General features: G+C 43.8%; 1 protein-coding gene across 5 annotated transcripts in view; it reads left to right on the forward strand.

Moving 5' to 3' along the window:
* LOC140405415 (GTP-binding protein Rheb-like) overlaps positions 1–11047 on the forward strand; it is a 33436-nt gene extending 22389 nt beyond the window's left edge. For 4 of the 5 annotated variants that reach the window (XM_072493789.1, XM_072493788.1, XM_072493790.1 and 1 more), the window contains 2 exons: positions 8607–8688; positions 10024–11047. In XM_072493789.1, the coding sequence (XP_072349890.1) occupies positions 8607–8688; positions 10024–10110 (169 nt within the window). In that variant the 3' untranslated portion in view covers positions 10111–11047. Of the gene's footprint in view, positions 1–8606; positions 8753–10023 lie in introns of all 5 variants that reach the window. The other variant, XM_072493787.1, reaches the window with a different exon arrangement.
* The last annotated feature ends 2270 nt before the right edge of the window (positions 11048–13317 follow it).

The raw sequence follows: 13317 nt of genomic DNA on the forward strand, positions 1-13317 counted from the left end.
CTAAACTGGACTAACCACTTAAATGACTGAGATCAGAGACTGATATTTTGCAGGAAGTGACTCACCTCCTGACCTCTCCCAAATCCCTTCTCTATCTACAAGACACAATGTGGAGATGTCACATTGGATTGGGGTGGGCGCAGTAAGAAGTCTCACAACACCAGATAAAGTCCAACAGGTTTATTTGAAATCCCGAAAGGTCATGATTCCAAACAAACCTGTTGGACTTTAACCTGGTGTTGGACCATAAGACATATAGGAGCAGAATTAGGCCACTCGGCCCATTGAGTCTGCTCCGCCATTCAATCATGGCTGATATTTTCACATCCCCATTCTCCTGCGTCCTCCCCATAACCCCTGATCCCCTTATTGATCAAAAACCTATCTATCTTTGTTTTAAAGACACTCAATGATTTGGCCTCCACACCCTTCTGCGGCAAAGAGTTCCACAGATTCACCACCCTCTGGCTGAAGAAATTCCTCCTCATCTCTGTTTTAAAGGATCGTCCCTTTATTCTGAGGTTGTGTCCTTTGCTTCTCGTTTTTCCTACAAGTGGAAACATCCTCTCTACGTCCACTCTATCCAGGCCTCGCAGTATCCTGTAAGTTTCAATAAGATCCCCCCTCATCCTTCTAAACTCCAACGAGTACAGACCCAGAGTCCTCAACTGTTCCTCATACAACAAGCTGTTCATTCCAGGGATCATTCTTGTAAACCTCCTCTGGACCCTTCCCAAGGCCAGATATGGGGCCCAAAACTGCTCACAATATTCCAAATGGGGTCTGACCAGAGCCTTATACAGCCTCAGAAGTACATCCCTGGTCTTGTATTCTAGCCCTTTTGACATGAATGCTAACATTGCATTTGCCTTCCTAACTGCCGACTGAACCTGCACGCTAACCTTAGGAGAATCTTGAACAAGGACTCCCAAGTCCCTTTGTGCTTCTGATTTCCTAAACATCTTCCCATTTCGAAAATAGTCTATGCCTCCATTTCTCCTTCCAAAGTGCATAACCTCACACTTTTCCATGTTGTATTTCATTTGCCACTTCATTGCCCACTCTCCTAGCCTGTCTAAATCCTTCTGAAGCCCGCCTGCTTCCTCAATACTACCTGCCCCTCTGCAAATCTTTGTATCATCTGCAAACTTAGCAACCATGCCTTCAGTTCCTTCCTCCAGATCACTAATGTATATTGTAAAAAGTTGTGTTCCCAGCACCGACCCCTGAGGTACACCACTAGTCACCGGCTGCCATCCTGAAAAAGATCCCTTTAGCCCCACTCTCTGCCTTCTGCCAGTCAGCCAATCCTCTATCCATGCCAGGATCTTACCCTGAACACAGTGGGCTCTTAACTTATTTAACAGTCTCCTATGGGGCATCTTGTCAAAGGACTTCTGGAAATCTAAATAAATCCCATCCACTGGTTCTCCTTTGTCTAACTTCCTTGTTACCTCCTCAAAGACAGATTTGTCAGACACAACTTCCCTTTCACAAAGCCGTGCTGACTCAGTCCTATTTTACCATGCACGTCGCGATCTCATCTTTAATAACAGACTCTAAAATCTAATCTTACCAATGACCGAAGTCTGGCTAACCGGCCTATAATTCCCTGTCTTCTGCCTCCCATCCTTCTTAAACAGTGGTGTTACATTAGCCACTTTCCAGTCCTCTGGGACCCTTCCTGCCTCTAGTGATTCCTGAAAGATCATCACCAATGCCTCCACAATCTCCTCAGCTATCTCTTTTGGAACCCTGGGGTGTAGTCCATCCGGTGATTTATCCACCTTCAGATCTTTCAGTTTCCCCAGAACCTTCTCCTTAGTAATGGTCACTGCACTCACCTCTGCCCCCTGGTTCTCCTGGAGCTCTGGCATCCCACTGGTGTCTTCCACTGTGAAAACTGATGCAAAGTAACTATTCAGTTAGTCTGCCATTTCTTTGTGTCCTATTATTGCTTCCCCAGCCACATTTTCCAGCGGTCCAGTGTCTATTTTTGCCTCTCTCTTACCTTTTATATATTGATAAAACCTCTTCCTATCTTCCTTTATATTACTAGCTAGCTTGCACTCATACTTCATCTTCTCCCCCTTATTGCTTTTTTAGTTGTCCTCTGTTCACTTTTAAAGGCTTTCCAATCCTCTGGCTTCCCACCAATCCTCGCCACTTTGTATGCTTTTTCTTTAGCTTTTATGCTGTCCTTGACATCCCTCATCAGCCATGGGTGCCTTGTCCTCCCCTTAGCATGTTTCCTCCTCCTTGGGATGAATTTCTGTTGTGCCTCCCTAGTAACCCCCAAAACTCCTGCCATTGCTGTTCCACTGTCTTCCCTGCTAGACTCCTTTTTGCAATCAACTCTGGCCAGCTCCTCTCTCATGTGTTTGTAGTTACTTTTATTTAATTGTAATACCATTACATCTCATTGCAGCTTCACAAGTCTCAGTTGTGAGACTTCTTACAAGACAGGAGTTTGATTAAATACTTTTCACTTGCCTGAATGAGTGCAGCTACATAACACTTGAAGCTTGACACCAACCAGGACAAAGCGGTCCTCTTGACTGCCTCCCTATCCACCACCATACAATTCACTCCCTCCAGCACCGACTTGTATTGGTAGCCGTGTGTACTGTAGCCACCTAAATTGGCCAGCTCCCGATTTAAAATGGCGAACGGCAAAGGCTGATGGGAAAATCAGCCAACATAGACAGAAACCAGCAGCTGCAGGTTTGCTGTGTATTTACCTCTGCAAAGGCCAGACAACATCGATACCAGCGACCATCACCATAACAATGTAGCAGCAATCTGCATACTGATGAGCAATCCCCGGGAACAATAAGTAACATTTTGGACACACAAGGCAAAGCCAGACTCCTCGGCGCCAGCAGGAGCCAACACAAAGGAGGTGAACGAGCACCTCCAGACCGCCCATCGATCAGGGAATCGCTCCAGTATTGGAGAAAATCGACCCAAGCGATTGGGACAAAGTCCAATCACTTGGGACCAGGTACAGGGTCTGCCCCGAAAGGCGGGAAGCCCCTAGGGACTATAAGAGTTAAGCCCCAAGTTCAAATCGCTCTCTTCAGCCCTCTTCACCTCTTCGTCCTGCCTGGGTCACCCAGCAACATGAACCAACATTGACCGTGACCGGCGCAGTGACCACCGAACAAAGTAAGTCTTAATTCAACGCTCGCTACGAGATAGGCGCTCCTAGCTACCAATCCGTACCAACTTCGAATCCCGCAGACTCAGAACCCGAATGAAAGGCCATTTGTTCCCCTGACCTGGTGGGCCAGTCCGAAGTTAAGTATAGGCCTGTTAGTTGTAGAAGTAGCTTAGACGTAGAATTTGTGCATGAGTAGCGATTACTGTGTATAATAAATGTGCTTTGATTTGAATCTTACTAATCGGTGTATTGGGTTATTGATCATTACTCGGACTTGAACCTCGTGGCGGTATAAAGATACCTGGCAACTCGAGAGCAAAGGTAATAAAACCGAGCAATTGAACCAAGGAGAAAGTTAGCAACAGTACCATATACAAGATGCACAGCAGCACCTCACCAAGCCTCCGTCAATGGCACCTTGCAAACCGGTGACCTCTACCACCTAGAAGGACAAGGGCAGCAGACGCATAGGAACCTCCACCATCTTCAAGTTGCCCTCCAAGCCACACACTATCTTCACTTGGGACTACATCATTGTTTCTTCGCTGTCACTGGGTTAAAGTCCTGGAGCTCCCTTCCCAACAGCACTGCTGGAGTACCTTCATATGGACTGCAGTCATTCAAGACCGTCTTCTTGCAGGTAAGATGGGTAATAAATGCTGGCCTTGCTAATAACATCCAGAGCCTGCAAATGAATTGGAAAAAAATAGAAACAGGAAAACTTCTCGCGGAGGATGAAGGAATGGCAGCAATGTTAAATGAGTATTCCAACTCTTTGTTTGAAAAGAGGAAATGATCAGGTAGAAGATGAGATGGAGCAATCGGGTACAATGAGATAGTTACACTTTAAAAAGAAAATTTACTGAAGCTCCAAACAAAATAAACATCAGACATTGAAGCAAATGGATTCTGAAATACTGAAGGAAGTCCGAGTTGAAATAGCAGAGGATCTGACCACAATCTTTCAAATGCCCTTTAATCTGGAAGTTGTGCTACTGGACTGAAGGTTTGCTAGTGTAACCCTCTGTCAAAAAGGGATAAAGCAGGTAGCTGTAGACCTTTCAGCTTAACCTTGATGATGGACAAGCTTGTCGAGGCCCGAATAAAGGATGAAATTAACGTTGGTCTCAAAAGAGGTGGGTTAATTGTGGACAACAACCAACATTATTATTATAGATTTGTTATCGGCCAGACATGTGACAAGTTTGAGTTATTTGAAGAAATGAGACTATATTGTGAAAGGAATGGAGCTGGATGTTATGTGGGTTTCAAAAGGTATTAAATATGATGTAACATAAGCTTGTTCAAATTGAGGTACACAGCATGAAAGGGAATATGATGGCATGAGCAGTAAATTGGTTTTGAAGAATACAAAATGGAAAGCCGTAGTTATTGAATGCAAAAGGAAAATACTGCAAATGTTGCAAAAGGAAATGAAGACAGAAAATGCGACAAATACTCAGCACGGCCTCTGTGGAGAAACAGAGATGATGGGCTGGATTCTCCGATTTTGGGGCTATGTCCGGAGGATTTGTGGCTTTTACATGGGGAAAAATTGGCGAGGCCCCAGCACCGATCTTCCAACCGGTGAGGGACTAGCAGCCGCTCCATGTAAAACGCACGGACTTCCCGATATAAACGACCGTAGAATTGCCGGGTCCGTGGCTGCGCATGCGCACGGCAACGGCCAGCAGCGGTCGCACCGTACAACATGGCGCCAGCTGCATGCGGACCCAACCTGCCAGAGAGTGCCCCCCCCCCAGCCCTCACCGAAGCCTCTCTCCCGGCCAGCAGCCCGACTGTAGCGGCACCAGACACAGTCCGCAGCCGCCACGCCGAGTTCCCACCTGCTGAAACCACACGTCCCCCGCACGTTCGGGAACTCGGCTCATCGGGGGCGGAGCTTGGGGGAGGGCCTTCAGGTAATGTCCTGAGGCCATCCCAACGGTGTGCGGTGTGACCCTCAATTACGCTGTTTTGGAGGGGGCGGAGCATCCGAAAACAGATCCGATTCGGTCGCGATCGCTGATTACGATATTGGTGTTGGGGGGGGAAAAGAGAATCCCGCCCAATGTTTCAGGTCAACTTTTTGATGAAGGATACAGTGAGAAGATTGTGACCAGTTCTGGATGCCTTATTTCAGAAAAGATGTAAAGATCATGGTGCGTGCAAATGAGATTTGTTAGCCAGTCCGTAAAACTATTTCCTCTCGGCCCTGTTATCAATAAGTGGGGACTCCTTTATTACAACAAAAAAGGTTAAGTTTAGCCTCTGGAGGAGATCTGCTGGGTGCAGATATATTGTACTATGTAAAGTTACATTGGTGGGTACTAGGAGTAGAAATGTAAGATAATCGCCAAAAACAAGTTAAGATAAAATGTCCAATCAGAAACTATGCCGGAATCCGAATCCAGAATAGCTTTTTTAAAAATGTGTAAATATTTTAAAAGAAAAAAATGTAAAAGCATATGGGGAGTATGGCAGGTAATGAGACTATAGAGATCAGCACAATGGACAATTTTTGTATCTCAAATGCCCAATTTTTTCATAAAATTTACAGTGCAGAAGGAGGCCATTCGGCCCATCGAGTCCACACCGGTTCTTGGAAAGAGCACCCTACCCAAGGTCAACACCTCCACCCTATCCCAGTAACCCCACCCAACACTAAGGGCAATTTTGGACACTAAGGGCAATTTATCATGGCCAATCTACCTAACCTGCACATCTTTGGACTGTGGGAGGAAACCGGAGCCCCCGGAGGAAACCCACGTGCACACTGGGAGAATGTGCAGACTCCGCACAGACAGTGACCCAAGCCGGGAATCGAACCTGGGACCCTGGAGCTGTGAAGCAATTGTGCTATCCACAATGGTACCGTTCTGCCCCAAATTTACATCTGTTAGTGGGATCAAAATCTGGAGCAGAATTGGAGTGCTGCAATGTCAGCCCATTTGACTTTTAGACCGTTCTTGGTCTAGAGCTCCTGTGCAAAACGGGCAGAGTCCTTTTTAATAAATGTAAATTGGGTTCCGATGGCACATGTACAGACCCACTCTCTCAATGCTGTGTTTATTTCTACCATCCAGTCCTAATTCCTAAATTGGAAAAAAAAAAAAGATTTGAGGTCCAGTGTGTTCACGTTGATGGACAAAATTTGGTCCGCCATGTCATCATTGTCCATTCCATGGTGGTCTTGATTAACAATGCACTTTATGTTGTCATTGTTGCCGAGCAGTTTTGCAGTACACATCAATCCACCATGATACTGGACTCTTGTGCAGGAAGTCACCAGAAATAGTCAATGGATGGTACCAATAACCTGCTTGATGAAGGCTATAGTTGACGCATGGACCCGACGATAGTGCAGTTTGACTGACTAGCATGGGTAACGTTGGGAAGCTACCAGCTAAGTCTACAAGGAATAGCTTGAAAACCTAGCGTTTACAAGTCGAGAAACAGCCATTTCCACTGATATATTTAAATTAAGGGATCTGTGCTGGGGTAAAACTGCAGAAATTTTGTTTGCATTTGATGGCCTGTTTTTTTATTTCTTCTTGCACAATTTCAAAGTGCTTGGCACTTTATACTGTTCTGAACTCCTAAGGGGTTTATGGCATTGCACTTATGGGGGAACCCTTCTGGGAATTTCACTCCCGTGTCAGAAGCAAACAGCTGCAGGTGGAGGGAGAGCAAAATTGATGGAGGCATGCTTGCAGAGAACTTCTGGTCCCTAAACAACATAGTTGCAGCTCTCTGAGGAGCAGTCCATTTGAAGGCTTCAATCCTCTGAGGAGGTTGTCTCCGTTGTTGCTTTGCAACAAAACCTGCGACTATCACACTGGGTAGAACATTGCTTATTGCAGTCAAAGTCACTGTAGCTCTGAACATCTTTGTCCCTGGTGACTACCAGAGGAGATATCGGTTGCCAGTCTATCTGTAGTTCATGCTTCAATTTAGCAGGTGATTGATACCATGGAGTAAACGCTTTCACTTGCCTCATTTAACTTCCAGAAACAGTGGGATAGATCTGGGATTTGCATAGAATACAAGATTCCCCAAATTCAGGGTGTCATTGGCTGCACCCATGTGGGCTGCTCCATTGCAAACTCCTGCTTTCACGAACCACTCCATTAACGTGCATCTGATATTTGATCACCAGAAGCAAATTATGCTGCTCTGTGTCCACTTTCCAAGCAGCTTTTATCTTGCACTAATTTTTCCCCATGCCTTGGGACAGGTTGGGACAAAAGCTATTCCTTGTAGACTTGGCTGGTAGCGTCCCATCGTTACCCATGCTTGTCAGTCAAACTGCACTATCGTCTGGTCCATCCGTCAACTGTAGCCTTCATCAAGCAGGTTATTGGTACCATCCATTGACTATTTCTGGTGACTTCCTGCACAAGAGTCCAGTATCATGGTGGATTGATGTGTACTGCAAAACTGATCGGCAACAGTGATAACATAAAGTGCATTGTTAATCAAGACCATCATGGAATGGACAATGATGACATGGCGGACCAAATTTTGTCCCATCAATGTGAACACACTGGACCTCAAATCTTTTTATTTTAAATTTAAGAGTACCCAATTGTTTTTTTTTTCCAATTAAGGAGCAATTTAGTGTTGCCAATCCACCTAACCTCCACATCTTTGGGTTGTGGGGGTGAAACCCACGCAGACATGGGGAGAATGTGCAAACTCCACACCCAGGGCCGGGATTGAACCCGGGTCATCAGTGCCGTAGTCCCAGTGCTAACCACTGCGCCACATGCTACCCTCCACTGGACCTCAAATCTTGACTGTCTGCAGATTATTGGCTTATATGGATACTAAACCTACTAACATCCATTGTCCATGGCTATTGATAAGATATGATGGCTATCTATAACTAAGTTTTCCAGAGAACTTTGTAGTCATATAATTTGTGCTGACTCATATAGATTGGGAAGTTCTCTGGTTTTAGCATTGGTCTTTATTGAGTTAGCTGGGATAGGGAGATGGTGGTTACAGCTGGGCTTTTATAATTCCAAGGTTAGGAAAGAGGCAGAATCAGCCAGAGATCCAGCTCCTGACACTACCTAGTAAGTCTTGTTTCTAAGTGTGCATGCATGGGCTCAGGATGGTTTGCTTGTGTGCTCGTTTCCTCTTCCCAAGCATAGATTCCTAACATTCATTTGAGTCCATGTGTGAATTGCCAGTTATGGTGTTTTAAACTTGTAGAACTGTACACTAACAGTAATCTGCCTTTGGGAAAAGAGAGGAGATATTTTTATGGGGGTGGAGAAAGTAAATGCTTCCAACTTTTAAGATCTAACAAACTCAAACATGTATTTTTTTGCATAGATTGGATCTGCTTTTTGTTTTAAAAAAAACATTGAACGAAGACTGTTTTTCAAAGAAGAATTGTATAGGTGAATGTTGGCGTTTATTCCTGCTTCCATAGGGTGGTGCAGACTGAAGAAGGGAAAAAACTTGCAGATTCCTGGGGGGCTGCATTCTTGGAATCCTCAGCAAAACAGAATGATGTAAGTGATTTGGGAGAGTCTGCACATTCCCACTCCCCAAAGTTGGCAACGTAGTGCCTGATTGGTAAGGGTGTTTTGATCTAAAACTACTTTTATGCTGGTGCTGTTTTAGTTTGGATTTGTAGATTCCAAACCAGTGTCCATGAGATTGTTCCCCACGTTTATACTTTAAATCTATGTGACCCTGATGCAGAATCATAGACCCACAAGTGTTCCAGAATCCAAACCTAACAACAGTTGTGGCTTTAGTTTAGCTGGCTAAATCTGTTGCAACTGTCATTGCGTGTGGGTCTGATTTTAAAATGACTGGTTAATCCCCAAGTCGGCGCTGTGACCAAAAATGTTACACAAAGCACTTCTTATTACAGTGTTACTGCAACAGCACACACAAAATTAAATGCAATGGGAAGAGAGTGGTGGACTACACATGGTAAATTTCTGCATGTATTTATTACATGTCTCCAACCCCTCCCCGCCTTGATTTTAATTTTTAGAAGAATTTTGTTCATCTTGAGATGTCTACTCCTCACTGCATCATTAATAGGGCCTTTTCTGAGTACAGAACTAATAATAATCTTTATTAGTGTCACGAGTAGGCTTACATTAACATGACAATGAAGTTACTGTGAAAATCCCCTAGTCGCCACACTCCGGCGCCTGTTCGGGTACACAGAGGGAGAATTCAGAATGTCCAATTCACCTAACAAGCACGTCTTTCAGGACTTGTGGGAAGAAACCGCAGCACCCGGAGGAAACCCACGCAGACACTGGGAGAACGTGCAGACTCCGCACAGACAGTGACGCAAGCCGGGAATCGACCCTGGGACCCTGGCGCTGTGAAGCAACGGTGCTAACCACTGTGCTACTGTGCCACTAATGCACTTGTGTTGAAGAAATCTGAATTTAGACCATTGTCTGCTGAAGGGAGCTGAACAAGTGCTGCGTGTTTTTAAAAAAAAAAGATGAATTTAGCAGTCAGCTGCTCTTGGCTGCTGATATTGCAGTAAAATGTGACATTGCTTACACAGCCAAAGTGGTGGTGGGTTTCAGTAGTTTCCTGGCAGAACTACTGTGGTACAGATGGGTGTGAAGTGGCCCAATCCAGTATCTGTTCTTTTATTGTAACCTGTAGGTTACACTGATGTGCGATTCAAAACTTGCAGGTGGACCAGTGGCACAATACTAAAAGCTACAGCACTAACTTTTAAATCAAAGGGTGGGGTGGTGGGGTGGGGCAGTAGTTTGGCATCTGTATGCCACAGGATTTAAACACTGTTACCCTCGAGTAGACAATATAAAAATGCTGAACATTATTGAATTGCTTTTCTCTTTCAGACTACAGTAGAAATCTTCAAAATGATGATCCAAGAAATTGAAAAAGCAGATGGGTACACACAGGACAGGAGATGTGACATGATGTAACGTGGTTTGTGGAAATTGCATTCCTTTGGATAACGAAGAAGGGAGACACCTACGCGTCTGTTTTCAAACCCAATCGTTTGGTGAATGGTTGCATGTAGCCAAAGTGACAGCACAGAGGTCCACGACAACAGTTTTGCACTAATCTCAAATCGGCTTGATTTGCTAGATCACTTGATGTTACTTTACTCTCAATTAGTTGAATTGTTGCGTGTAATGGTATATTTTGTCTGTTATGTAATAACTGAGTGTCACTGCAGCTAAGCTGTCCCAGTACAACTGGAGAGACATGTCTCTGATAATCTATTATTTATCTGTTAGGTGGCCCTCCTGTTGTTTGTATGATTTATACAATCTTCTTTTGAGATAGAGATTCTCCAATAAATTTACATAAATCAAAACTGCCTTTTGTTAAATTTCATCTTTCCATTGCTGCTATTTGGTTAGAAGCAACTCTATCTGAACCATGTGCTGTTAACTGGCAGAAACCACTTGATGTTGAATTTCAGCGTGTGCTGAGTAGGTGAGTTGAATTTTTTTCGATGTTTTTCAGACTATTGATGCGGTATTCTGGTAAAGTTTATTTGTTCAATAACTTGCCCAGTAAAATTCATTGTGGAGTAAAGTGTTTTATTTTCTTAAACGGAGGCCAACTATACCTTGATGTATTGGCTCACATTGCCATTGAAACAGTGCCATCAATTATTTCCTTTTGCTTAAGCTGACCTTGTGCCTTGCACCCACCGCAGATGTCATTGGGTCTTGAAATGTTGGCCGATTGTGTGTCAATTACCCTCCTACTGTAGTCCGTATTCTTCTTGTCTGCTTTTGTGTTGAATTGACTGCTTTTGTTAAATTTTGAGTAAAGAGCAATTTTGTGTATTATGTAGAACTGATTTGTAGAACTTACTTTTTAAGTTATTAAAATATTTTGGAATCATGCATCGTGTCGACTTTTTAAACCATATTTGTTCCTGGCACGTGGCTAGGTCAGCATTATTGTCCATCTCTAGTTGCCCTCAAGAAGGTAGTGGTGAGCTGCCCTCTTGAACCTCTGCAGTCATGTTGTCCGAATGCCCACAGTGCTGTTAGGAATGGAATTCTGGGATTTTGACCCGGTGATAAAGTTCCAAGTCAGGATGGTGTGTGACTTGTACGGGAACATGGTGTTCCCATGCATCAGCTGCCTTTGTCCTTTTCGGTGGGAGAGATTGCAGGTTTGGAAGGTGCTGTGGAAGGAAGCTTGGTGAGTTGCCGCCGTGCATCTTGTAGATGGTAAACGCTGCTGCCACTGAGGGAGTGAATGTTGATGGCGGTGGATGAGGCGCCTGCCATTCAAGAGGGCTGCTTTTGTCCTGGATGATGTCGTACTGTTGTAGTTGAGCTGCACTCATCCAGGCAAGTGGAGATTATTCCATCCCTCCTGACTTGTGTCTTGTCGTTTGCTAAACAGCAATGTTTGTCATCAACATATTTAAAACAAGGCAATTGTTTGAAAAGCCTGCAATTCTAAGTGCTCAAGTATCAAATTTTACAACAAAATTGTTAGATTGGCCATTTTGTACTGAAACACCCACACATGCTGTTACCCGACCCTGCAATGAGTTCTACGGGAATGCTTACTTGGTAGGCAGTTTATTTCAGCTGTAAATTTTGGGAAGTGCCTCTTCAATTCTAGTTCCGTTTTGGGTGTTGGCAGGTAATGTGTGCACTTCACTTTTTTTTTTTGGAGATGTAGTCCGTATTCTTGTGTGCATAATATGGTTTTGTGGATGATTTTCTGTTTGGTCATGTGTTACATCAGGATAAACAAACTTGAACCTACAGCATGTTGCTGTGCAAGTGAAATGATTTTTAAACCAAGTACGTTTTGAATTTTGGGGAATTGTTGTAATCCTAAAGCACTATTGTAGCAAGAATAGAAAAGGAGTAAGAGAATGACGGTGTCCTTTCAAACAAGTTGGTTGGGTCCCTTTCTAAAGCAAAAGGGGTATATGTGAAAATAATTGCAGCAAAATTCTTTGTTTTAGAATGTACTCTTTGGAATTTGCAATGCCTTCCATCTGCATATTCTTTGATTTAGGTTGCACCAAATACTGATTTATGCAGAAATGAAGGTTTATGTGCACATGACCAGTTTGCCCTTTTTTTATGTGTTTGCACAATTTCTGTACTTCACTCTCCATGCATCTATCGAAAATAAGAATAGAAAATGTTGGCATACCCTTGGATCAGGTGGTATCTGTGATGAGAAAAACGGAGTTAACATTTCAGGTTGATGACCGTTGAAATATTGCTGGATTCCAGGAACTTCCCTAAAATTTGATAAGCTCTAAGCTAACGGGTCTATAATTTCTCCCCCCCCCCCCCCCCCCCCAATAGGATAATATTTGCACTTTTTGAATCTGAAACCACATCTCTTAATCTAAGGAGCGTTGAAAAATTCTGAATCATGCACGTGTAATTTCCACTCATTTCATACTCTGGTGAAAGCCACCAGGTCTTTAAGAGATTTTTTTTTTTTGAGTTTTCACTTTTTTCACCAACCCCCCTGGTTGGTCATTCAGTTCAGGGGCAGTTGGGGATGGGTTCTGGCCTTTGTCAGTAATGTCTACATATCATAAGAATTTAAAAAGCAGAGGGGCTTTGGTGTATATAACCTCTCGTAGGTGACTGGACAGGTGACAATCCTAGGCTTTCATAATAGAGGCGTAGAGTACAAAAGCAAGGAAGTTTTGTTAAACTTGTATAGAGCAGTGGTTCAGCCACAACTGGAGCCTTGTGTACAGCTCTGGGTGCCACACTTTAGGGAACATGTGAAAGCATTTGAGAATGGTCCCAGGAATGAGGAACTTCAGTTACGTAGAGTTGGGACTGGTTGCTTTGGTGAAGAGAAGTTGAGAGGAGATTTGATAAGAGATATTTAAAATCAAGAGGGGTCTGAATGAAGAAAAATGGGGAAAACCCTTCCCATTGGTGGAAGGATCAAGAACAAGAGGATGTAGATGTCAGGTAATTGGCAAAAGAGGTTACACAAGGGAAAAGCTTTTTCACATGGTGAGTGGGTAGAATCTGGAATGCACTGTGAGAGTGTGATGGAAGTAGGTTCAATCATATTAATCTTTATTATTGTCACAAGTAGGCTTACATTAACACTGCAATGAAGTTACTGTGAAAAGCCCCTAGTCGCTGCATTCCAGCCTGTTAGGG

The sequence above is a fragment of the Scyliorhinus torazame genome, chromosome X, assembly GCF_047496885.1.
Source record: "Scyliorhinus torazame isolate Kashiwa2021f chromosome X, sScyTor2.1, whole genome shotgun sequence".
Taxonomy (NCBI): Eukaryota; Metazoa; Chordata; class Chondrichthyes; order Carcharhiniformes; family Scyliorhinidae; genus Scyliorhinus; species Scyliorhinus torazame.